This window comes from Neodiprion fabricii, chromosome 2 (assembly GCF_021155785.1).
Source record: "Neodiprion fabricii isolate iyNeoFabr1 chromosome 2, iyNeoFabr1.1, whole genome shotgun sequence".
Classification (NCBI taxonomy): domain Eukaryota; kingdom Metazoa; phylum Arthropoda; class Insecta; order Hymenoptera; family Diprionidae; genus Neodiprion; species Neodiprion fabricii.
In genome coordinates this window covers 16,898,513-16,925,558 of record NC_060240.1, presented here as the reverse complement: position 1 = coordinate 16,925,558, position 27,046 = coordinate 16,898,513, and the positions used below count along the sequence as shown (strand labels likewise).

The window sequence follows — 27,046 nt, the reverse complement described above, 5'->3', positions numbered from 1 at the left end:
AGAGTAGTCAGTCAATGATGAAATCTGTCCACACCAAAATAGAATTATACACGGTATATGTATCGTATCAGGTTATTTAATATTCTATAAATACAATTTACACGGAATAAATATTGTATCGCATTATGTAATATTCTAATCAAACAAGTGTGATGATAATAAAAATTAATGTGCTGTTTAGATGATTATGTACACATCAATTTTTCTATGCTGCATATTTCTCGGAGGGTTCACCGGAGATTGAGGCGGGCGTTGACCGCGTTGGCTGAAGTTCAGCGTTTATGGAAAATAACAGTTTTCAGTCAACGACTTTAATCAACGAGCCAGATTATCTATATAAATAGAGATAACAACAAATAGAGTGGGTAAGTGAATGATACAGCCAGTTAGTGATAAAAAAGAAGACAAAAAATTAAGGTAGCACCCCTACTTACTTTTTTAGAAAATTGAATAAAGTTACAAATGAAAAATTGCAACATTAACGTAAGCAGTTTTGAATAGTCTATCATTCTGATTCTCTTCTGCGCATGTGTAAATGTATATGCAACAAGGATAGATGGAGGTATACTTCAATTTGCTTTCCCGTTTTATTCGCACAACCTTTGTACTATGCTAACCCCTGCATCTTGCCCCCTCCATTTGTTATTATCTCTATGGTTATTCAACTTGATTGAACCACGGTTATCATTGGACAAACAGCATGTATTTTAAAACAGAGTACACAACTACATTCGTAATGAAGATTTGTAAATCGTGTCAAATAAGCCAATCAGAACTGACAATTGAATCGCAATCGTATGTTTATCATGTTTAATCCCTGTTCATCCTTATCCATACGGCATGTTTGTCGTGCTGAAAAAACAGTAAAGGCAGAGGTGATGTGAATTCCTTGAATGTACCACACACGATTCGAGCAATTCCTTTTTGAAATACGATCGTATCGAGACATTTTCATAATGAGAATTTTGAATTTGTTTATTACAACACTAATAGTAGCTACGGGTTGCTTACCGGCGAATTCGATTCAAACATTTACTAAAACCACTCCACTCGTTGTAACAACATGGGATTACTGGAACGCCACAGACAAAGGTACGACCAATGATGAAATTTCTTACTTGAATTTTACGTTACATTAAGACTTAATTATACTTGAATTTTGTGCTTTTTTATTCATTATTCGCTTCTAATTGTTTCAGAATAAAACTTTTCTCCAAATAGTGTAACAGCTCTGTGAAATTCGACTTGAAATTTTACGTTTTACGTTTATCTTGACAAATGTAAATATGCTGTGTTGTTGGTGAATATTAATAATTGGCATTCTAATCATTTATCTTCACATTATTGTAATTCATCGATTTTAAGTTAGTTTCTACCCTTTTTTTGAGAAATCCCATATGACTCAGAAGTTTAATAAACATCTCTAACAAAGATTTGCTTTGTTGATTTTTGGGCTGCAACGATTATACTGCAATGATAAAATACTTTCAAGTTATATTTATCCTATAATACAGTATCAATATAATGCAATGCATCTTAACAAACAATAAACAGTACTTTCCTAGTGTCTTATCTTAAACTCTTATTAGGGGAAATATATCCATGAAATAACCATAATCTTACTTTATTTTCAGCATGGAATATTCTGTACACAAAAAAACGTAGCTCGCTAGATGCTATAGAAATAGCATGCAGTTTGTGCGAGCAGCTTCAATGCCGGACGACTGTTGGATTTGGCGGGAGTCCCGACGAGATGGGTGAGACAACGTTGGACGCAATGATAATGGATGGGTGATTATGATATTTTGGTATAAATATTGATCATTAGCATATTATTCACTGATTTTAGAATGAATGAAAATCTGAAACAAAAATTCGAAAAAGAGAGAAAATATTTAAAAAACGCCTAGCAAAATTATTGTATCAATGATGATGATTGTAAATAAAACTACATCCTTAGTATGTAGTTGAAATGATTCCAATCAAATTCGAATAACACTAGTTAATCCTCCACAGTAATCCTGGGTCTTTTGAGGTATAACCCAAATTTTATCCTTAAATATCTCCAAAATGCAAGAAGGGCTGAACCTGGCCCCACTCTCTAAAAAAAGTTATTGGTAGTAGGGAATCGAAAGCCAAGAGATGACCAAGTCTGGCAGTTTTTTGTTAACTAGTAGAGAGTGCAAATTGATTGTGTGCCCTGAAAGACTCAGGAGTTCCATGGTGTTAGTGTTTTGCAATAGTAAGTAAATTTTATTTGTTCAATTTTTTCGACTATTTTCAAGTGTTTATCAATCAAGGTTTCTTGAGTTACTTACATACATACGGTGTCATTTATGAAAATATTCTTCGAAATATAAGGTATAGCATATGGAGAGGAAACTGAAGAGCATATTTCCGATAGTCAGGATGCTAATGAAAATTACCTCATACTCGAATGATTATGTAAATATACTTTTTCAAGCCGCGCAAATGAAACTATATTTTTCTGAAATGTCACTGTCTGAACTTAAAAACCTGACTGTATTTCTTCTTGATATTTATTTACTGCTATATTATTTACATGCCGCACTGTTCATTATGTAAATAGTTATTATACTTTAATAAACTACTTTAATATTAATTGCATAAAACCACACTCCCTCTTTTATATCCACATGGTAGCAGAGCGTGGTTTGTGGTTTAAATTTAAAGTAAAAGAATATACGCGCAACCAAGAAGATAAAGTGTTAATTTAACTAAAAATGGAAAGAACTGTGAAACAAGTGATGAAGCGCGAGTATAGATCAAATTCATTTTGAACTAAAACACATGTTTTCGTGGATAAAACAGATAGTGAATCCAGAACACGAATTAAAAGTCAAAGATATTAGGTTAGAAAATTAAACAAGAAATCAAATTCGTCAAGTGTATTTGGAAAAAGCTAAGAAAGTTGTTATTCTGAAAATTTAATATACGAAAATATAAGTATAAGTGAATCGAAAATTGCTAAGCAAGTTAAGATGGAAGATGTTATGATACCCATTTTTGACGGGACAAATTATTCAAGTTGGAAAATCAGAATAATGTTATTACTGGAATACAAAAGGTGTAAAGATCCAGCAGTTAGTAATATCACCAATAAGTTTAAAAATAAAGAAAAAGATTGGATAGAAATGGATTTAAAAGCAAGAACGCTAATAGTCAGCTCAATCTCTGATAAACAATTAGAATACGTTGGTGAATGCAAAACAGCATTAGAAATGATGACAAGATTTGATAAAATGTATACGACACAATCAACAGCACTGCAAATAATGTGCAGAGGAAAAATCGATGATATTAGATTGACAAATTACCAGTCAATAGAAGAATTTTTTGTAGAGTTTGCAAAATTAACAAATGAATTTAAAGCAGCTGGAGGAAAGATAGACGAATCAGAAAAAATGAGATATTTGATCAAAGCTTTGCCACCAAGCTACAGTTATATTGGCGACTTTCTTGATGTAATACCAGAAGAGCAAAGAACCGTTGATTACTTGAAGTCCAAAATAAAGGAGAAGAATTTGAATTCGAACGACACAAACAATAAAAGCAATGTCAGCACATTCGGTGCAAAAACAAAAGATAAGTGCTACAACTGTAGTATACCAGGTCATCACAAGAAAGACTGTAAAAAGGGACAACACAACAACAGAGGCAGAGGTTCTCAAGTCAATCAAGGACAGCGAAGTCAACAGCGAGGCTATTACAGAGGTGGAAATCACCGAGGTCGAGGCAGAGGACAAAGTCAATCCAGAGAAGACTATTCCAGCAATTAACAGGGCAACTACTCATCGGAGACTTGGTCAACAGAGGTATGCAAACCAAAAGCAGCGGACTACAACGTCAACAGAGAAAAACTTAGATATTATAAAATGAGGCAGGTAAATCATGTAACAAGTTTCAACGAAAATTATACCGCAATAAGTTGGTTACTAGATAGTGGTTGTACAGACCATATTATAAAAAATGATAAATTCTTTTATGATTATGTGGATTTGAAAATTCCAATTGATGTTAAAATGCTAGATGGAAAAAATTTGAAAGCTACAAAAATTGGAAATATTAAAATTTTTCTAAAAAATTATTATAATCAGGTACAAATTGATTTAAAGAATGTATATTACGTTGAAGGTATAAGACAAAATTTATTAAGTTTTTCTAAGATAACAACAAATTATACAATACTAGCTAAAAATGAAAGTGCCAAAATGAATCAAGACAGTTAGTAGCTGTTGCAAACAAAGTAGATAATTTATACACTTTGAAAAGTTTTATTTCAAAAGGAAAAAATAATACAACGTATGTAAATTCCATAAAAATTACTGATGAAGAGAAATGGCATAGAGCATTAGGTCATGTAAATTTTCAATATTTAAACAAATTAGTGAAGGAAAAATTAGTTGATGGATTACCGAATAAAATCGAAAGCACTGATATGAAATGTGCAAATTGTACAGAGAGCAAAATGCCTAATGTACCATTTGAAAATAACAGAACAAAAACTAGTGAAATCCTAGAACTAATTCATACAGATCTAAATGGTCCACATAGCACGATTGGCTACGGTGGAAAAAAATATTTTTTAACATTTGTAGATGATTATAGCAAATGCCCAAGAATCTTTTGTATCAAAAATAAATCAGAAACAGCGAGTTGTCTAAAAGAATTCGTAAATTTGGTAGAAATTTAATAAAAAAATAAAGAAATTACTCTGTGATAATGGCAAAGAATACTTAAATCGCGAAATTTATGATTTTGTTAAATCCAAAGGAATTGAATTGTTACCATGTCCACCCTACGTCCATGAATTAAATGGAGTAGCGGAAAGATATAATAGATCTGCAATGGACATAGGTAGATGTCTAATGCGAGAAGCCAAAATACATAGAAGGTATTGGCCAGAAATTATGAAAACAGTAGCATATTTAAAAAATCGTACAATTGCAAATGCGGAGGAGAATAAAACTCCCTATGAAATGTTTAAAAAGAATAAACCAAATGTAACAAATTTGAAAATTTATGGATGTCGAGTTTTTGTTAGAATTCTGGAAGCTTTAAGAAAAAGTAAATGGGACGACAAAGCACAATTAGGCGTACTAGTAGGATATATTGAAAATGGATATAGAGTTCTAGTAAATAATACAGTAATCAATGCTAGATATATACAAATTGTTGAAGAAAATACTAAAATAATATGTTTGGAAAAACTTGATGAAGAAAGCGATAACGATTCGGAAAATAGCGAATCTAAAACCTCAGATCAGGAAGCGTTTGGAATCAATGAAAATGATTCAAATGAAAACAATCCCTTACTTTCTACTCATCCTCTCGAGGAAAGTAGAAGTTATAGAACTAGAATTAATTCAAATCAAAATGATATTGAAAGTGAAAGTGATAAAAATGCAACAGTAAAAAGAACATCACACAGAAATAAAAGTCCCATAAACAGATACGGAAATACTGTATCACATTTTATTTATGTTCATTATGTTGATGCAAATGTACCAAATACTTTCGAGGAGGCGTTAAACTCCAGTGATAGTAAAAAATGGAAAATAGCAATGGATTCTGAAATAGATAGTTTAAAGAAAAATAATACATGGAAAATTGTTGAAAGACCAAAAGATAAAAAAGTAATTGATGTCAAATGGGTCTATAAAAGGAAAGATAATAATGTTTATAAAGCAAGATTAGTTTCAAGAGGATTCCAACAAAAGGAATACACTGAAAATGTTTATTCACCAGTAGGTCGAATGCAAACATTGAAAATTTTATTGTCATACAGCTGCAAAAATAATCTATTTATTGAACAAATGGATGTTGAAACAGCCTTTTTAAATGGCGATGTAAAATCAGAAGTGTATATAAACGAACCAAAAGGTTACGAAACAGGGGACAATAAAGTTTGTAAATTGCAAAAGGCACTCTATGGTCTAAAAGAAAGTCCAAGAGCTTGGTATGACTGTTTCAATAAGTTTATCGAAAAATTAAATTTTGTAAGAAGTAATTATGATTACTGTTTATATGTGAAAAATACAAGCAAAGATCCAATATATATATTAGTATTTGTAGATGATCTTTTGATCTGTTGCAAAGATAAAAAAGAAATAAACAAAGTTAAAGCTAGTCTAATGGAAAAATTTGTAATGAAAGATTTAGGAAAGATTAAAAATTATATCGGAATAATCATTGATTATAACAAAGATAAGGGTAAAATGACTTTAAGTCAAGGAACATATATTGAATCATTGGCTGTAAAATACAATTTAGAAAATTCTAAGTTATACGATACTCCAATGGACACAAATCTTAAATTAGAACAAGCAAATGAAATCAATGAAAATATAAAATATAGAAATTTAATCGGCGAATTATTGTATATCAGCACAGGCACAAGGCCAGATATAGCTTTCAGTATAAACTATTTGAGTCGATATCAAAGTTGTTTCGACCAAACACATTTCAAATATGCAATGAGAATTCTAAAGTATTTGTGTAAGACCAAAGGTTTAAAACTAACATATTACAATAATATAAATTGTGAAATGTTAGATTGCATGGTAGATTCTGATTACGCAGGAGATAATGTAGATAGAAAATCTACAACGGGTTTTGTAATAAGATTATATGGAAACTTGATTTTCTGGAAAACTCATAAACAGAGTACAGTAACAAAATGTTCAACTTTTGCAGAATATACTGCTATGTCAGAAGCAACAACAGAAATATTGTTTGTTAGAAATTTGTTAAGCGAAATGTTTAATGTAAAGTTTGATAAACCGATAAAAATATATGAAGATAATTCAGGCGCAATCGCGATAGCAAAGTTTGGAAATTTTACAAAAAACTCAAAGCACATCGAGGTGCAATATCATTATATAAATGAAAATTATGAAAATGGAGTAATTGACATTGTAAAAATAGAGTCAAATTTAAATATAGCGGATATGCTAACTAGGAGTCTAGATAAGATAAAATTTATAAAGAATCGAGAAGAACTCAGAGTGATTTAAAAGTTCCAAAGTAATGCTAATTATGTTAGAATCAAGATTATAAATTTAAGGAGGCGTGTTGTAATATATAGACAAATTCATAATCTTGATTAATGGCCAGAATGAAACTTGACGAGCCATCTATTGGCCAGCGATAGTTTTGCGTAGCGAGACGAGCTCGCGCGGGACCGTACGCGCCAAGATTCAATCTAACCCTCTCTACTCCTGGACTCCTTGTTAATAGGACATGCCGCACTGTTCATTATGTAAATAGTTATTATACTTTAATAAACTACTTTAATATTAATTGCATAAAACCAAACTCCCTCTTTTATATCCACAACTGCAGATATATATTTTTTTTAACGAAATTCATTTCTTGTTTTTGGAAGTTATAGTGTGAATTCCGATTATTATTGAAAAAGCCTTCATACATTTCATTCTAAAAACGATTGGAACATACAGTAGACACTAGGGAGTATCCATGAACTTTTTCAGATGTTTAAAAAACCTGTAACGTACAGAAAAATAGGACAGGACATAAAAGACTAGTGGTTCGACGGAAGCAGTAAAAAACGGGTTCCGTGGAGGATTAAGATATCAACAATTAGAGAAAAGGTTTTACACTTGGAATGTTCAAAACGGTTAAACTATAGTGTTTTTGATCTGATTGTAAAGGTTTTAGGTTCATTTTGCTCATTGATCAGATTCCCACAGATTATGTGGAAAATATTCAAGAAATCTTAATTTATTACTTACATTACAGTAATAATCTGTAAATGTAAGTATGATGAACGTTTGTCGTACCATATGAACCAAAATCTCTGAATCTATTCTGAAAATACGTTGTAACTACACATAAACAAAGCGCAAAAATATTAGAATCGAATCAAGAGTACGACAGTTCAATGATTTCGAACATTCTAATTAATAAACCTTTCTCAAATCATTGATATCTTTGCTGGTCTTATTCGAGTATGCTCAGAACTATTTTTCTTATATAATAGGAATATTGTTTCATTCATGATCATCATCTTATTGCCACAAATAACACTGCTGAAGATTTTTTAAATGATTTTTTTTATCTCTTCCTAACTTTCGACGGTGATAGTAGAGCCCATTCGTCCGTAAGAGTAAGAGTATAATTGTATTAAATGTAACTTATTCTGACTACTATCAAAGCCTATGCACCATTGATGTGAAAATACCATAGTCAGTGCAATTCTACATGTAGTACTGAATACGAAGGTCAAAAAGAAACTTTGTTTTGTGCAATGATAATGCCAAAGAATGTATTCATGCAATTGAATTACCACTTATTGTAGGCCTTATTCTCGCTAGAAACAAAAAAGTTTTTGTATATTGTTGTTCGGGATTAGATGTAGCATTTTGATGAATGTGGTATTTTAGCATTACTGATATGGAGGCCTTGATAATGGTAAAAAAGAGTGAAATTTTACTCTGACGATACAGATTGAGTATAGTATCCTTTTAAATCAGGAGAATTTGACTCTTAACCTCAGTGTTCCACTTGTCTGCTTCTAGCGTCAAAATGGATGTCGGTGCGGTTGGTGGCCTGCGAAGAATAAAAAATGCTATTTCAGTCGCTCGTAAAGTTCTAGATCATACAGAACATACTTTATTATCAGGTAAACTGGCCACTGACTTTGCAGTCAAAATGGGCTTTATTGAAGAAGACCTACAAACACCAGAGTCTAAGAATATGTGGTTGAAATGGAAGGCCAACAACTGTCAGCCAAACTTTTGGAAGGTTTGTTGGAAGAGCTATTCAGTAACTACAATAATGTGATATTACACAATTTGAGAAAAAGCAATAATGATACAGCATTTTTCTATTAAACCTGACATCAATACTCAAAAAATTACTTTCATTTTATTTCAGAATGTTTCACCAGATCCTAAGCACTATTGTGGCCCATATAAGTTGACACCGAATGAAATTGGAAGCAGCAGCCAGCCGAAAAAGTCGAATAAAGCTATCGACGAAAGTAACCATGACACTATTGGTATGATTGCAATTGATATCAATGGAAACATTGCTGCTGGTACATCTACAAATGGAGCGAAAAACAAGATTCCTGGGCGCATTGGAGACTCTCCGATTCCAGGGGCTGGTTCTTATGCTGACCAAGAAGTTGGGGCTGCCGCTGGGACAGGAGACGGAGATGTTATGATGCGCTTTCTTCCCAGGTTGGGGACGTATATACCTTAAAAGAAAATAATATTCAAAAGGCTCTTGTCACGAAATGGAATATTTGATTAACTCAGTTTTGATATAACAGCTGAAAGTATTTTATAATAGAATTTCTGAAAATTAGAGATTCACGTAATTATATCTCGCGGAGCTGAAGTCAAAGAAAGAAAAAGTCGTCCTCGTAGTGTACCTTACTGAAAATGTCCGTGTCTTAAATCATATGATGTTGTGACCGAAATCGACGTGTAATTAATACATGATCTACAGTTGCCTATATGATTTTTGATCTAGTACAGCTGATAATTCGCGTTTTTGTGATTCGTTTTTACCAGATAAATCATGTAATAAATTAAATGTTGATTTCGGTCATAACATCTTATGGTTTATCGCATAAACATTTTCGGCAGGTTACCCGTTACATCATATATCTTAACCTTCGGAAATTTAGTGAGAATATTCTATAATCACGCGACTTTGGTGTAAACCAATGACATCTACAAATATGAACGGAATTATATACTTTAGAGTGAAATATACTTTTTTTTTCTCAAAATTATTCCAAACCCTGCAGAAAACAACTTAGAAGTTATAGGTTGAAAAATTAAATTGTTTGGATATTGTTCGTTTTCTATGAAATCGCATGATTGATACTCCCAAGACATTTCAGAAGTTGTTGCTGCATGGATGCAGTGGGTATGCTATAACAACCACTTTTTTTCCTTTTGGTCTTAATGAATGTTACTGTAAAGTATCAGTAATCTGTTATAATAAAGGTGGGTGTGAATTGATCAAATCAAAACATTTTATTTTGACACAATAGCTCTTTTCTATATTACTTTTTCAGAGGTGTATATGTCCCTTTGAGAAACGTAGACATGTGTTCTGCAGATGATTCGTGTAATATTAATGTTATTGATCAGACGAGAATTCAATACAAGCATTGCTTGTCTTGATGCAATTCATTCTGTTGATTGATTACTTTATTTAATCATGATAGTTTTAATCTGCGCCTTGGTTCATGAATTACTTCCGTTTTTCAGCTTCCTAGCAGTGGAAGAAATGCGCCGCGGAGCGGCTCCAAGCCATGCTGCTGAGACAGCAGTTCGTCGCATAGCTCAGCATTATCCAAAATTCGTTGGTGGAGTTATTGCTCTTAATAAGGATGGCGCGTACGGAGCCGCCTGCAATGGGATGGAAAAATTTCCATTTTACGCGAGTAATCCTCTTCTCGGTGAACCCACTTTGAATCACGTTCGATGTATTGAGATCTGATTCACTCATGCTCCATGCCTATATTAGCCTTGAAATACTGCTTTTTCTACGGACAAAAAGAAAAATATTGCGATGCATGCAAATAATTGAATGTCATTGAATTCGAAACTTTTGCGATAAATTACTGATTTTCTAATATTCAAAGTGTTTCTATGCAAAGGTTTTTAATATAATTTTCCTAATAAGAAGTACTGTAAGAATCTGATAATAATAAAGTTGGTGAACAAATGACAACGTTTTGTTTCTTGATAAGAATAATGAAATGAGCGAAGGTAGAACAACCGGATTTTACTTGTGAGACGGAAACTAAGGCTCAATCGGAGCTAATTTATCAGCACAATTACCAGAAAGTTTTCATGAACTAAAAAATGCAAAAAAGGTAACTGTTTTGATTTTTGCAAAAATTGTGACTGATTCTAGTCAATACTAGACCTAATTATTGTATGTATACGTGTATGTATCTCAATCCTCAGGACATCAGATGCTGTAGTTGCAGGCAAAAAATGCAGTCGTAGTTATTTTTATCTTGTAACGATCGGGCTAACGATTTCTCGACCACCCCATGCCTGAATTTTATATTTTTTGCGCACCTTAATTGTATCACCATCACTGATCTCTATACCTATAGACTGGATAGTGGACCCTTTCTCGTGCTTTCTACGTGCTACAGCATGGAACCATCAGAAGGCAGGTAAGCTGCCGGGTGGGGAGGGGGGGGGGGGGGGGGGGGAGTTGGAGGAAAGGGCAAGCTTGGGATTTTTGATTAACCAATAAACGCGCTTTTTTTTAAAAAGGCCTGTATTTCGGGTTAAAAAATGCCGATAAATAGAATTCCAATAAGAAAAAGGATATTGGCTACGGACGATAGAAATATAATTTCTGACTTTTGAGCTTTAATTATGTATCTTTAGGATTAATGGAATTCATTTATTTTAGTAATATATAGGTGGTAAATTTATTAGTATCAGTGATCAAACACATTATAAAACAGTGGAAAGTAAAAAATAAATCGGCACAATAAAATTCGTTACTTACAAATAGGCGACTTGAAACGTTAGTAACAATTTGAAGCAAACGCAAAAGTGAACCTGTGATTAGTTCGCTTGTGGCTTGAACTTTTCCCACAGTACAAGTACTTCACCATTTTTATTAATTCACTAACTTTTTTCTTAGTGTTAGGCACTAGGCTTTACCGTTTACCGCACTTTTGTTTTATTTTCCGTCGCCATCGAACAATATTCGCGTGAAGCTGGTTAGTTTTAGATTTGAATTATCCGCTTCGAAACGGACCCGTCAAAATTGCAAATGGCGCTGATCAATTGGGTCCACTGAGGGCACTCCAAGCCCCTTCCTATATAACGCAGCGTGATTGTCTTGAAGCCTGTGTTTCTCAATTTGTGCACCAAAGACCGAAGCGCTGCAATCTCCAAGGCCGGTGTATGCGTACTAAGTAGGGCTCTCCCTCACTAGCGCTAGCGGCGAAAATTCACAACATCGGCTTCATTTTCGAGCACTGTTTTACAACCGGAGTACCCAGACCTGTCTATAAGGCCGTGATATGGTATAAAGACTTAGGCCCGTATTCATGGTCAGTTCTTAAATTTAAGCACGGTCTTAAGTCCTCGTTTACCATGACTTGAGATAGGACTTCAGGGTCTGAAGACCGTGCTTAAATTTAAGAACTGACTATGAATACGGGCCTTATAACCCTGGGTTATTTTTCGTAACAGTTTGCAGGGTCTGGCCGGGTTTGGGGGTATTAGCAGTTTCGCGTATTACGAACCAAGCAGCTGACCACGTCAGCAAAAGGTGTTCTTCATAACCAACAACTATCGCGGGCCAAACGTTAGTAACGTGCCGTTGTCATCGTGAAACTGAAAATAGTTCTAATCTACCTCAGAATCTTTCAACAGTTTTGAATTAACCTCTTGTGTGATGCCAACTAGCGGAACGTTTCCATTGGTTTGTCCGAAAAGCTGCGCTGTAGGATGCGCTGTAGGACACCTGACTCCTTACACAAACTGTGGTTGTTTGGCGTTTAAAAATCCGAATTGCTTAATTGGTTTCATTTACAATCTCAGAACATAATCCGAATCCAATTGATATAAACTTTACACCGTACTTAATAACTTGCGAAAACTAATGATGGCGCTGTATTTTTATTTATGATGTCCCAAGATGTATTATCGGTGAATTTGTGTTGAGCAACCGTGGTATGATAACCTCCAGATCTACGTAACTAGTCATATGTGCGTGTTTCATAAATTAAGTATCCCATGCTAAATCATCAATAACGTTCCACGTTCACTTAATTAGTGGTTTTTTTTTTTTACACCAAACAAGAAAATATATTCGCTTAACTGCTGACACATTATTACATCGGAATGTTATTTTTTTCAACGTGACATGAAGGGAATTCATTTGAACAGATTAAATAAGCTTTCGATTTTTATAATGACCACCTCTCGAAATTCGTTGATTACTTTTTGCGTTTTATTCGAGCAGTTACGTTTCATTTCATTTTTAACATTCAAGCACTTACATTTGATGTGTTTTTTTTCTACTTTCTCCTTCACTACCAGCAATGACAGTATTCGTTGAAACGTTGTAACAGCTTGCAGATGATATTTTGGGTAAAAATTTATTGAAGGTTAAGTGCTAGTCATTCATTTATTGGTTCAATTTATTTTACAACAAATTTGTTGCTTTTGTTATTTATTCGCCTGGTATGCTTCAACAACAAAGATTAGAAAGAAATAATTACAACAAAAGTGAGAGGCAACTTGATTTGTTAGCAATATATTTAGACATTTCTTACATTTCTTTTCCTGTTCATAGTTCTACTACAAACAACAGAGTTCCTTTAACTGCCGAGCTGCAAATCTAATTTCATTTGCAATAGTTCAATCGATCATTTACTTGTTACATCCGCATTCATTTTACTCAGAAACTACAAATTAAAAAAAGTGTACAAGTTTGATTCTTATTGATTCTTGATTGTTCGATTAATTCAGTCGACCGTCCGCATCTGATGTATTGTTTCATTGTGTCGAAATGATGTGAACTCTACTCCTGTTCAGTGAAGAAGAATATTTATCACCACTATCCTGTAACATCATAACAATTCTTGTAACCTAGTTGACAAAGTAATGTGGCCAAAAGATTTTAATCCCACTTGTTACCTAAAGGTTTAGCTGTTATCGACTTTGTATATTTGCAATGTAAGCAGTGCCGTCAAATGAATACATGTTATTTACATCTAAAATGACTCTTATTTTAGATTACAAGACGAGAAACGATACATTTCTGAAAACATTTGTTTATTGTCGGTGTTCATCTCACTTGTCGAATAAAGGTATATTGTTTCTTGGCACACACTCTCAAAGCATTTCTTTAATAGGTTTGCTAAAGTTATTGAACGTTGTTTGATCCTCGGTTTTCAGGGTTCCAATGGCCTCGGCGACAGTGACTCCAGCTGAAGACGATGAGCTGACTTTACCTCGAGCGTCGATAAATAAAATGATAAAAGAAATCCTACCCCATATACGAGTAGCAAACGAGTCGAGGGAGTTAATATTGAACTGCTGTACTGAGTTCATACATTTATTATCCTCTGAAGCGAACGATATCTGCAACCAACAGCAGAAGAAAACAATTAATGCTGAGCACATATTACAAGCATTGGAAAAATTGGGGTTTGGAGATTATAGCGCCGAAGCTGAAGCTGTATTGCGAGATTGTAAGGCTGTGGCAGCGAAGCGAAGACGCCAAAGTACGAGGCTCGAAAATCTTGGAATTCCAGAAGAGGAACTTCTTCGACAACAACAGGAGCTCTTCGCAAAAGCACGCGAGGAACAAGCCGTTGCTGAACAACAGCAGTGGCAACAGTTGCAAGCCGTTGCCCAAATGGCTTCTATGCAACAGCCGGATAGTGAGCAGGAAGATTACTCCTAAATTATTACCATTAAAATAGACAATGCAAGTCTAATGAGTGAATTGATTGGTTCCTCTACTTATGAATCGATTTTTCCAATAAAAGTGAACAGCGTAAATGAGAAATTCACTTCTTATTGTCTTAACGGTTTATCTTTGATGATTTATCTATGTAAATTGCGTAAAAAAAAAAGAGAAGAAATGAAGAAGAAAATAATTCCGAGTATCCTAGAATACGTTACCACCATTATTTATGAATAAATGTGAATGATGTGATAGAATAAAGAAGTGAACCTAATTGTACCTATTTTCTTTGGATAATTTAATCGAACCACACCTTTGAAATGTTTTTTTTTTTTGTAAACGTTTCTATTGAATATTTATGAAATTTAAAATTTTTTGTTCCTACCTTTGTGAAAGATTACATTCATTCCACTTTGCCAAATTGTTGTTTTCACGGCATTAATCTCCCATATTCAGAAAACAAATGACTTTTCTTTATCGTATCCATAATTTTGGAAGCATAATGGTACCTGTAATTAGTAAATAAAGATATGAGATCAATGTCTATTCTTCACCTTCAGTGTCTGCTATATAACTCGGAGTATCTCAAATTAGTACTAACCAATTTTTTTCAGTCAATACAGTTGAAGTCATGTTGTTACGTGATATACCATGTATTCTCATACGCAATTTTTCTGATATTTTTTCTGCACTATCATGAACGATTGTCTCATCTGAAACAATTGATTAAGTAAAATCACTTCGCCGATTCAAAGTTATTGAAGTCAGGAAACTGTGTACAACACTCATACAAAATGTAGATACGAGTCGTTTCTGGTTTCATCTGAATTGGATTTTTACCTTCGTTTGTAATTTCTGGTATAACGAATAAATTTAGTTGTCCATCAACGACGGATGAAGCCATATTTAATCCACTGTGTGTCAGCAGTCTAGAGTTTATAAATACTTTGTTATAAAAGTCCTGGAAATTGAGAACTAAGGTTTATTATGTGTGAGAAATGTTTTTGGAAATGATATTTTTCTGATAAGATATAATCCTCTAGTGCCTGGAAATACAAGCTCTAATTTGAGAGGTTTTATCTAAAAAAAAATCCGTTACTACTTGTTACTAAATCTATCTTACTTTCATCATGTTCATAGAATCAGGCATGAAATCCTGTAACTCAGCTTTATTGTGCAGAAAGAGGATGTGTGGATAATATTCGACAAAGTCTTGATCCATAGCAGACGCCGAAGAAGGTTTCAGCATTTCGGCAGTTTGAATGAATCTGAAGTATAGCGAACAAAGCAAACCAGTAAAATAAAGTACTTAATTAATTTGGATCAGATAAATTCAGCTGTTAGAAAGTAGATACCTGATTAAATTGGGATCTACAAACCAGTCCTGAATGAATATTACAACGTGACAAACAGACAGCAGAAACGATGTTAACTGTAAGGATTGCAGTTCCACGTTATTTTCTATGTTTGCAAAATCGTTGTTATTTTTCTTTTGCTCGTATAATCCAGAGTGATCAATTGCCACCCCAGATAATATAGGCTGAGTGTCCAAGTAGATAACTCGGTTTTTAGTCACATAGAAATCTACGCCAGACGTACAATTCGAGCCACTTTCGTGATGCGACAACGTTTGTGTTGGAAAAACATCAGACCTGAAAATAAGTAGTACGTGATTAATCAGTGAGAAGCAAACGTTCTATGCATTATAATCTTGTTCATTAATGTCTGTATATTGAAATGGTAAGAAGCAATCGATCTCTACAAAGTCTTCTCTCAGTAACAAAAACTCATTAAACGTGTTCTACGTTACATGTAATTGGCGGTCAACAATGACATTATTGTCGACTTTCCAACTCCTCTGGTTCCGACACATCCAACAACCAGAAAATCCTGTTGATCGTATAAAAAATCCAAAGGACTTTCCAAAAGTTGCATTCCTTCATCCATGAACTTAACGGTGTGTGTCATTTCAAGACGGGTGGGAAGTGCCGGCCGAGCTGAAGAAATTGTATCAACTAATGAATAAACCGTTTTATGGGAGTATAAACGAGATGGCTGAAAAAGTGAGTGAATTTTGGGAATTTATACTTCAACAACAAATTATTCAGTTTATTGGCCTTTGTTTTATTCGAAAGTATGTAGATGGCGCTTCATTTGCATCTTTTTTTATTAGAATCAATCGATGGAAAGTATTGTTATTGACAATAACGTCAACTATTTCGCATGGTGACTTGGTTTGCAGTGTTCACAATTATCTCAACAAACGGCTCCACTAATTTACCTCAATATTGAAGACAGTATTCTTGGATAGTTGATCTTTCTTTTGGTTGAATGCGGTTTGCAAATTTGAAATAAATAAACCGAGCCGTATGAGATGGAGGTATCATGGTCACGGTCAAACATGTCACCAAACGATACCATTGACATTATTATCAATAACAATGCTTTCTATTGATTGATTCTAATAAAAAAAATATATCAATGAAGCTTACTTTACATACTGTTAAAAAGAGCAATTGACGATTGCATGAATAACGAATTAAATTGTTTTCTGAGACAAGAACAAAATGGAAAAAACCGACGAAATAAGGCAAAAAATAAATTGCTTAAAAATAATATATCAATACGCAACTGCTCTCTTGTTGAAGTCAGCGACTAACTGTTTTTACAGTAATGAGTGTTGTCTCAGTAACCGTATAAATCGATTCGTAAAAAGAATATTGATCGTGTGGTACAGGGTGTTTAAGGGATGCGAGTGTAACTTTGGTACAATACTAAATTATAATATAATAATAAAACAAACCCTAATCAGATTTAGTTGAATAATTGGTTGTCAAAATATAAATTTTCAAAATTAACCCATTTTTTTTAGCCATACTGATATTTACACATGCGGAAATTGATTCTGAGACAGCCAATTTTTCTCTCCAGCCAGTTATGTTGGTTGTCTCTAAATCAATTTCTGCATGTCAACCTGCTTAGGCGGTACGTTTTTGATGATTAAACAAATACTCACTATCTGCCAATTTAGATGAAGTATTAGATTCAGTATCTTTTCTAAAATAAATACAAGTTAGTAATATCTTTGTACGGATTTAATTTTATAATTGCCAAATTCCTTGCAAGAATTAATTACACATACTTGCTGCCATTTCGTTGACTCGGAGACACTGCACGGCTTTCTCCTTCTCGGGTTTTTAATATAAATGTTGGACGATCGATAACTTTGATCAGTGCCCTATTTTCACCGTCCTTATTATCCATATCTTTTGAAGCAGAAAGTGTTTTACGGGAACTCATGTTTGCAATAAGTTTTTAAATGCCAATCTCACCACGGTTTCACCTGATTGCAAAACGTGAGGATGATAAGGCTGAAAAGAAATTAGCATCAAATTTGTTATTCGAAGAGACTATTTGATTGGTTAGGTTAAAAAATATTTGTACAACCACCTGTACAATTAGTCATATGGGCATGTGATAGCTATTTGTACGGCTTCAGGTAAATATTATGAATTTAATTGATTTCATTACATGAATATCAATCAATCAATCAGTCAATATTTAATAATGTCCATGACAGTATTGGACAATTTTGAATTACCTGTCTCAAACAAGTTCAATAAAATATAGTTACACCGCTGTGACGAAAATTAATATGTAATTTCTCTATGAAACTTTTCTACCAATATCTACGTGTATATATAATCTCAGGCTGTTTTTGATAAATATTCTCGGTCCGATAAATAATTTAAATATTTTGTTACTATAACTGACAATTACGGCAGACTAAATTCTGGAGCGCTTTGACGAGTTGATTTTTATACATAGGTTGACATTTATGACAGTGTTTAATGTTTTGAGGTTATACTAATTTTCCCCTCTTGTTAATAATCTTACTTTTCTCCTTTTGAAAAGCAAACTTTTGCTCGCTATATAACCTATACACGAATTACTTGTTAAAAATTAAATACTGTAATTAGCAATTCTCACAATTTTACACGTATTTTGACATGTGAAATGTGAAACCCATAGAAATATTACAACAATAGCACGGAGACACTAAACCGTAAATAATAGACAGAGTAGAGACAAGAAAAGCCAGCCGAATATGTAATTTGGGATTAAAAAGAGAAAGAAGATGGTATATTGCTTTTTGTGTCTGTCTAACCAATTACCATGCACAATTGTTTCGAGGCCCGAAGAACGGCTGTTAATATGTTTTATACATTATTAAATCAAAGAGCAAAATATCATAATTGTTATTATATACATATAATGATTTATTACAGATTTGCGGACATTGTTGCAGCGTTGTCGCAGTAACAATATCAAGCTGCGTTCACAAATATCGCTCAAGTAGGGTTTATTGGGTTTTTCGAACACGTAGTGGGTATGCTGGAAATAGAAGTTGATGCTAGAATTTTAAGAACACCGTATACATGGTGCATGCGATGTGGGTATGTTTCCAGACTAACCTATAATAAGCAAAGTTATTTTTGCTTGCACCCAGTTCTTTCGAGCAAAGCTTTCGAGAAGCCTTAAAATAGATTATTTAGTATGTGTGGTGAAAAAGCCGTCTAGAAATTTCTCTCTTTCGTGTTTATAAGTGCATCGCAGTATCTATATTTAGTTCAAACCGAAGCAAACATTAAGGGGAAGAGTATATTAATAAGAATCAGAACCTTAAAGTTGAATTAAGTGCTTACTCGCGGACTATTAAACATTGAATAACCACCTCATTCGTCAGAGAATTATCAATTATCATGACTAAAACAGAAATGAGTTCGCAACAGTGGAAGGAAAAGGGTAATGAGGCGTTCAAAAACGGTGAATGGAAAGAAGCGGAGAACTGCTATAGTAATGCGATATCCTTGGCTGAGCAGTGCAGCTCTGAAAAAAGTATTTGCCATAAAAATCGAGCGGCGGTATACCTCAAGCAAAAAGAATACCCCAAAGCAATTCAGGATTGCGATAAAGCTCTGGAAATTTGTCCAAACGATCCGAAAGCTCTATTCCGAAGATGCCAAGCCCTTGATGCTATGGAGAGATATGAAGAGGCATATAGAGACGCCAGGAATCTGGTAACTGTCGACCCATCAAACAAAACGATACAGCCCATCCTGGCAAGGCTTCATGAAATAGTTCAGGAAAGACTGAGGGTAAATTCCCAAATCAACACCAAAGTCTCGCAGATGTTTAATTTGGCCTTTGACCTGAAAACTGACACCAAAAACAGAGAAACTTCAATTAACAACCTGCTGGTACTGGCCAGGGAAAAAGCGGGTGCTGAAGTAATGTTCAATGAAGGTGTTGTCAAAAAGATTCACACCCTGCTAAAGGTGGAAAAAAACGACGAGATAAACTTGGCCTGTGTTAGGTGAGACGTGTTAATTATTCATTGTTAACTGAACATTTTTAACTGAAATACTTGTTCAATGCTTTTTGGCTTCTTGCTCTTTTATGAGAGAGTTTGAAGTTCGTAATGTTGATTTAACAAGGCATTTTTAAGAAAACTAACTCATCATTTCATAACTCTAAGATTGTCTGAAATTCAGTAACCCATAACACAGCATTAAGAAACCTATATTTGGTAATGTTACCAAATGAAGTTCAAAATTATTTATTATTATGCTCAATGTTTTGTTACTTTAACCTAATCAATTCAACCTCGTAAGTTATTATGATGAATGAATGAAGTTGAAATAAAAATGCATTTAATAATGTCTTTTCTGAACTGGAAATGCATATGAATGGAAAGTTCGTAGACTGGCCTATTAACGTTATTCAAATTATTCTTTGTTTGCGGTTTAAAACGATCATTTCCAATGCATTTTGCAGGATAATCGCTGAACTTTGCAAGGACAATGTGGATCGGACCAAAGCGGTCCTTCAAGATGTGGGAATACCTTGGTTTCTGGACATAATAAACAGCAGGAAGGAGGAAAGGGTAAATGCTGCACAACACTGTATGCAAGTTGTACTAAACAGCTTCAGCGGCATGGACAATAAACCAGATACGAAACCAAACAAGGAGCTCTGCGAGAAGTACAAGAAGGAGATCGACACACTGCTGACATGCCTCGTTTACAGCATAACAAACAGGACGATTACGGGTCTGGCGAGAGATGCTATAATTGAACTGATCATGCGGAATATACACTACACAACTCTTAGCTGGGCGGAGCAGCTCATCGAGATCCGGGGCCTTCAGCGGCTGATGGAAGTTGCCAGTGAGCTCGAGGAGTACAAGTACGAATCGGCAATGGAAATAACATCGTCAACCCGTACAATCACCTCCGTCTGTCTGGCTCGCGTCTATGAAAACATGTACTACGACGCTGCGAAGGCAAAGTTCATGAACGCCATAGACGAATTCATTAAAGACAAGCTAATCACTCCAGACATTGAGTCCAAAGTGAGAGTCGTTGTCGCTATAACTTGTCTGCTGCTTGGTCCGCTTGACGTTGGTAATACGGTGATAGCGAAGGAGGGGATAATGGAGATGATATTGGTGATGGCTGGAACAGACGACATTCTTCAGCAGAAAGTCGCCTGCGAGTGCATCATTGCCGCGGCTTCTAAGAAGGACAAAGCTGTTGCAATAATAAATCAGGGTATAAACATACTCAAGAAACTGTACACTTCCAAAGACGATTCTATTAAAGTACGAGCTCTTGTCGGACTCTGTAAGCTGGGAAGTTCTGGCGGTTCTGACGCGACAATTAGACCATTCGCCGACGGGTCGACGAAAAAACTGGCTGAAGCCTGTAGGCGGTTTCTGGTTAATCCAGCAAAGCAGAAAGATATGAGGAAATGGGCAGTCGAGGGGCTTTCGTACCTGACTTTTGACGCCGAAGTCAAGGAGAAATTAGTCAGCGACAAACCTGCGATAAAAGCCATGATAGAGTTGGCACAAACTGGGGATCAATCCGTCATCTATGGCGTTGTGACAACTCTTGTCAATCTCTGCAATGCTTACGACAAGCAGGAAATAATCCCGGAAATGCTGGAGCTTGCCAAGTTTGCAAAACATCACATTCCCGAGGATCACGAACTTGATGACGAGGACTTCGTCAATAATCGACTGATCATTCTGGCCAAGGAAGGTGTCACTACAGCACTGGTCAGCCTCTCCAAAACTGAGAGCCACAATAGCAGGGAATTGATATGCCGGGTGTTCAACGCGATCTGCAGCCAAGTCGAGCTCAGAGGAATTGTCGTTCAGCAGGGAGGTGCTAAAGCGCTCTTGCCCATGGCGTTGGAAGGAACAGCAAAGGGGAAGAAACAGGCGGCTCAAGCTCTCGCACGGATCGGAATAACGATCAATCCAGAAGTGGCATTTCCAGGGCAGCGAATAATGGAAGTTATCAGGCCATTCCTCGCTCTATTGGAACAGGAATGCTCCGCATTGGAGAACTTCGAGGCGCTCATGGCGCTCTGCAATCTTGCCGGAACCAGCGAGAGCGTCAGATGCAGGATTTTCAAGGAGGGGGGATTTCAGAAGATCGAACACTACGCCTACGAGGATCACGTGATGCTGACTCGTGCCGCTACTCAAGTCATCACCAACCTTATGATGTCTCCAGAGGTGCTCAAGTTTTACGAAGGTGACAATGACAGGGTCAAGTATCTCGTAATTTTGTGCGAAGATGAGGACGAGCAGACCAGTATGGCTGCTGCTGGTGCTCTGGCAATGCTGACCGCAAACAGCACCAAAGCTTGCGCTAAGATATTCGACTCGAAAAATTGGCTCGAATCTATTCACTACCTTCTGGCTAATCCGAACAAGAGCATCCAGCACAGAGGTGTCGTTGTGGTGCTTAATATGATATCCAGCACCAAGGATGTCGCCGCTAAATTGATTGAGACTGACGTCATGGAGATTTTAATGGCGCTGACTAAAACCGAGGCCGTTGAGGACAAGACGATACGGGAATTAGCCGCTAAGGCTTTGGAAACTGCTGCCAAGTGGGAATTGATTAAGAAAAACATTGAAGACCTTCAAGGCGTTAGTAATATCAATCTGGATGATACTGCCGCTGTCGAATAGTCTGCACTTTATACAAAGTCTTTGTGTTAAAGCTATTTTACACATGTTTCGTTACTTACCAGATCACGATTCATGATTACTTGCTAATCAATCTTCAATTTGCCCAGATATTATCATTACGACACAAAAAAAGTTCCTGTATTTTGTTTTTCTATATCCATACATGCATTTGTTTTTATTTTCGTGGGAACTGTGTGACGTTTTCTTACATCAGAAATTATTTTAGTTATTATTGATATCACAACATTTTCATACATCATCATTCATTGTTCTGAAGATTCTAGATGAACGCACTCAAGTACTTAAAAATATTTTTGGCACTAGATAATGTTCAATCATTTTGATTTATACTTAAGAATTCTGTAAGTTCATTCTTACTTACACTGTAACATAGTATTAATGCACTTGGATATTGGCAAGTTAAAATTTTGTAATTTAAATTGTTGGAAAAAATTTGTACAGTATTTATTTCGATAATATATTATAATAAAATATATTTATACCTACTACACGACTATTGTGTTTACCTGACGAGATTGCGTTATAGGAATTGTCGAAATATCAAAATTGATAGTACATTGCTAAATAATTTTCAACCATTCAATACATCTCTTTTATATACAACAAGACAACTTTTGAAAAGTTGTTCTTTAAAATTACTGGCAAACTTGCATTTTAAATAAAATATATTAATTTTTATTTTAACGAACTTATGTATAGTTTTGATTTATATAGTACACGACAGAAGTCAATACTTATATTAATAATAAATATAAAAATATTCTCTATATACATTATTTGAACAAACAAACACATCGTAATTGTATTGATGTTTTACAAGGCACGTATTATCAGATGAACTTTGCAGATCGTATAAATCACACTTCATAACTGTGATTCTCAGGCAACTAGAGACCAATTTTATACATTGTTGAAACGTATTACATGTTCGTTGTTTAAAATCAGGTAACAGTATTTGCAAGAATGAATTTCTGACGAGACACGTAAATAATTAAATACAAATGGTTAGTCTGCGAGAAAAGTGTGATTTATCGCTTCTTCCGCAGTTATTCTTGTACAGTGATCTGGATCGAGCAGCCTAATTAATAAATCATATGCTGCCGAAGGATAGGCAGTATCAATTTTTTCCTTAAAATTAGAAAAAAAAAAGAACTGTTAATAATGATATAAACAGAAAAAGAATGAAGCACATCGGCGTTAAATAAAGAAAGTGAAAATAATGAAAAATAACATTTGAAAATACCTGATTCTTGTTACTACAACTAGTGTTGGGATCCTCCTCTCGATGAATGCTATTTCTCTTTTGTAATTTTTGACAAAGCAACTTAATATCAATTCCAGGTATGTTTTCGCTAAATGTAAGTTTTCTACCTGCATAAAAAAAAATTATTGTATTATAAATAAAAGTGCTATCCAGCTATTTGGTTCTTTGTTTAGTCGTTTTAGATCAAAGTATGATGTGAATTAATTAAACAGTAAAACGGAAAATAAAGCAAAGTACCCAATTTTTTGGCACATTGTTGCATTTTGGTCGAACCAAAGATTGTTGTTATCTCAGCCAAGGCTGTGCAGTCATCTGGCGAACGAAAAAAAGGGTGAGTTCCACTCAGGATGCAAAGCATTATGACACCGCTGGCCCAAATATCAATTGCTAAAAATAAGGTGTTTCATTTTTATTTTCGGTACTTGACTGACCAATTTTTAGAATCATGTCAAAGGATTGACGAAGGATGAATTGAATGTGTTCACCTGACGTTTGCGAAGGGAACTTGAGTAGCACCTCCGGTGCTCTAAATCCAGGCGTACCAGCACGAGGGGCAGTTTGAGCAGATTTTGATAGGCAGATAGAACATATTCGAGGTTTTCCATAGCATATGCATTGCATATCTATAGGCTTGCCAGTATTTTTTACAGGACCTGTCTCGTCATTCTGCCAATTAAGAAATCACTGATAATAATTGTCAAGATAATACAGAAATAACAAACAGGTTGAAGAGTTGAAAAAAAATTATTGATTTACAACTTCACTATGACTGAAGGTTTCGAGTTTTCAGAATGTGAGATTGGTTTTGCTTGATTACGGTTTACTGGATATTAAACTGTCCTAAAATTGCAACATAACGATTGTTCCTAAAAATGGATCGTTGCGTTAACATATCCAACTTGAATTTCATGATTTCTCAATACGTTTCGTATTAAAAATGAGATAGTCCTGCTGCCTGAATCAAAAGTTGGGAAAAGAAGGAAGAAAAAACCATCTAAAAAATTTCCAGCAATGTTATTCACGTGAATGATAATTAAGATGAATTAAACTATATCTGCACCATGTAGTTGAAAAAAATGTGAGCAAATTCGAATAACACACGACAAGATGTTGACAATTTGAGAAAAGGTTTAATAGTTGAAACGTTGAAAATGACTAGATCTTGGTGATTTTTGTCAGAATTTATGTATTGGCTCATTGGCTGATTCATTCTGATTATAAAACCTTCTCTCAAATTGTTGGCGTCTAAGCTCAAGTAGGTTAAATTTGCTCAAATTCAGTTCTATCGCTTGGTAGGGGTGTCGTTTCATACGTGTAGACCATTACTGGGACAAATAACATTGTTAGAGGTTTTAACATGGATTTTTATCTTCTTCTAAATGTTGATTTACATGGTGACCCGTTCATGCTTAATTATACTGGCTTCAATCAAAGAAGTTCATTCCTACCACATCGTTTCTTTTTCTTTTTCCTGGCTGAGATTCAATGACACATGTTTCTGCCTGACTACTTGTGTTACTTTCAGTAGTATACTGCTGCGCTAGCCCAAAATCGACTAGTCGATACCTAAAATTTGATAACACAAGCTTGACATGTTGTGAACAATAGAACCGAGTTTTTGACCAGTTCTTACACACATCTTATTACAGCAAATAAAAGCCACATAAATACCAGGAATTTTTAACTACTATATCACACACTTAGATGTTGAAATAAATAACTCACTGTTTCATAGCACGATTGTAGAGGAAATTACTAGGTTTTACATCCCGGTGTATAATATTAAACTTATGTACTCGCCGCAGGGCAACCAGCAGCGCTTTCATATAGTTTCTAGTCTCATCAACGGTCATGTCGTGAACATATTCCTAAAAATACTAACTCTCATTAAGTGAAACAACGTTATTAAAAGAGACCTATTTATATGTCATTTTCAAATCATAAGTTTATACTTGTTTGTATATAATTTACGTACAGCGAACCTATCATGCTTCATATACGGCATTACGAACACGATGCATTCTGCACTCCGCAGACACAAATCCAACTCAACAACATAATCGGTACCTCTGCAAAGAATTTCAGTGTCATAGACATTTTGAAAGAAAAGCAGGCGATCGATATAGCAGAAAATAGAAACAGGTGTACCCTATGTCCTGCAAACATTGTAGCTCACGTTCAATTCTCCTCGGATGACACGTAGGCACTAGATGTTTGATGGCAAATTTACGCTGGTTTGTAGATGACTTTAAAGTGGCTAAAAACACAGAGCTGAATGTCCCTTTCCCGATTTTACCGTGTATGTGAAACAAGTTTCCCAGAACAGGCAGCTTTCGAATGAGATATGAAATTTTGTCTTTCTCGTTTTCTAGAGTTGGAAAGAGAAATTCATTTGCTTAAGATCCATCACTGAAACTACGTTTACACGTAATACTTGTATGGTTAAAGGCAAACAAATAATTAAGACAATTTTGATGCACCACCTTCATCAACGTTGTTACCAGAATTATTAACCGAAGATACTATATTCATGGTCAAAATTTCGCACAAGAATTCAGTGTCCCGACAACTACACAGACTACTTTTTTAGGGAAAAATTCCATCTGAAAAGTAACGATCAACCAAGATTTAATGCTACAAGGATTCTCTTCGCATATTGGCGCCAATCTTAAGCTACCTGATGGAATAGAACTGCGACTTTCATGGAATAATCGACACATTTGAGTACATGTGTTCAGAAATCCGCGACCTCCGAAAAGTTTAATTAACATCGTAGTATACCCGTGTTCATAGTCTCTCCTTATTTCAAGGATGAAGGACGCCTTGATGAAGGCTCCCATGAATCTCAGAGGGGTCCTCGTTTCATAGTCACAACTTGGCTCTCCCTTTCAGAAGGAAGACATATTTAGGGATATGTGATTGCTTATGGTGGTGAAACTGCTGATCGAAGCGCCATTCGGCTATATTTAAATCTAACTTAAACCGCTTGGCTCTCAATGTCAAGTTGCGTCGGTTGATGAATGAGAATGTATAACCCACTGATATATGTATACATATATATCAGTGATATGCTCTAAGGGTTCGACTACTTGTAGATTGCAGCGCTTCAACTTTAGCGGCACATTTCTGAAACTGACTTGCCACCACCATGGGAGTTTTCGTACCTGTCGTATCTGTGAATACGGCTGAGCTGGTGAGAAAGAGATGGATGCGGAGTAAGTAAGGAATGCTGAAAAGTTCTGTTACGAATT

General features: G+C 35.0%; 5 protein-coding genes across 12 annotated transcripts; 3 read left to right on the top strand and 2 right to left on the bottom strand.

Moving 5' to 3' along the window:
* Positions 1 to 654: 654 nt before the first annotated feature.
* LOC124175411 (N(4)-(Beta-N-acetylglucosaminyl)-L-asparaginase-like) lies at positions 655 to 10,733 on the top strand. The gene is made up of 5 exons (XM_046555637.1): positions 655 to 1,092; positions 1,635 to 1,791; positions 8,562 to 8,787; positions 8,920 to 9,227; positions 10,272 to 10,733. Exons 1-5 carry the CDS (start codon positions 894 to 896, stop codon positions 10,501 to 10,503), a joined length of 1,122 nt encoding a protein of 373 aa, XP_046411593.1. The 5' UTR covers positions 655 to 893; the 3' UTR covers positions 10,504 to 10,733.
* Positions 10,734 to 12,437: 1,704 nt separating this feature from the next.
* Positions 12,438 to 14,705, top strand: LOC124174800 (protein Dr1). Its single transcript, XM_046554293.1, has 2 exons — positions 12,438 to 12,752; positions 13,947 to 14,705. Coding segments are annotated over exons 1-2 (513 nt in total). The 5' UTR covers positions 12,438 to 12,750; the 3' UTR covers positions 14,458 to 14,705.
* On the bottom strand, positions 13,807 to 18,757 carry LOC124174799 (protein SMG9). 7 transcript variants are annotated; one of them, XM_046554286.1, is made up of 11 exons: positions 18,636 to 18,701; positions 18,235 to 18,398; positions 17,603 to 17,831; positions 17,477 to 17,517; positions 16,271 to 16,457; positions 15,816 to 16,112; positions 15,584 to 15,728; positions 15,301 to 15,421; positions 15,062 to 15,173; positions 14,846 to 14,969; positions 13,807 to 14,132 (listed from the first exon to the last, which is right to left on the bottom strand). In XM_046554286.1, exons 3-10 carry the CDS (start codon positions 17,758 to 17,760, stop codon positions 14,891 to 14,893), a joined length of 1,140 nt encoding a protein of 379 aa, XP_046410242.1. In that variant the 5' UTR covers positions 17,761 to 17,831; positions 18,235 to 18,398; positions 18,636 to 18,701; the 3' UTR covers positions 13,807 to 14,132; positions 14,846 to 14,890. The 7 variants fall into 7 exon arrangements, with proteins under 7 accessions (XP_046410242.1, XP_046410246.1, XP_046410241.1 ...); XM_046554290.1 differs by lacking the exon at positions 18,235 to 18,398 and having other exon boundaries at positions 18,636 to 18,757; XM_046554285.1 differs by lacking the exon at positions 18,636 to 18,701 and having other exon boundaries at positions 18,235 to 18,598.
* Positions 18,758 to 18,923: 166 nt separating this feature from the next.
* On the top strand, positions 18,924 to 23,123 carry LOC124174796 (protein unc-45 homolog B). The gene is made up of 2 exons (XM_046554282.1): positions 18,924 to 19,837; positions 20,299 to 23,123. The coding sequence occupies exons 1-2, from the start codon at positions 19,224 to 19,226 to the stop codon at positions 22,508 to 22,510; spliced, it is 2,826 nt and encodes a 941-aa protein (XP_046410238.1). The 5' UTR covers positions 18,924 to 19,223; the 3' UTR covers positions 22,511 to 23,123.
* On the bottom strand, positions 22,699 to 26,774 carry LOC124174798 (cell division cycle 7-related protein kinase). 2 transcript variants are annotated; one of them, XM_046554284.1, is made up of 9 exons: positions 26,577 to 26,774; positions 25,944 to 26,163; positions 25,771 to 25,864; positions 25,521 to 25,663; positions 25,244 to 25,361; positions 24,281 to 24,461; positions 24,033 to 24,182; positions 23,775 to 23,902; positions 22,699 to 23,659 (listed from the first exon to the last, which is right to left on the bottom strand). In XM_046554284.1, exons 1-9 carry the CDS (start codon positions 26,584 to 26,586, stop codon positions 23,537 to 23,539), a joined length of 1,167 nt encoding a protein of 388 aa, XP_046410240.1. In that variant the 5' UTR covers positions 26,587 to 26,774; the 3' UTR covers positions 22,699 to 23,536. The 2 variants fall into 2 exon arrangements, with proteins under 2 accessions (XP_046410240.1, XP_046410239.1); XM_046554283.1 differs by lacking the exon at positions 26,577 to 26,774 and adding an exon at positions 26,279 to 26,545.
* Positions 26,775 to 27,046: the final 272 nt, after the last annotated feature.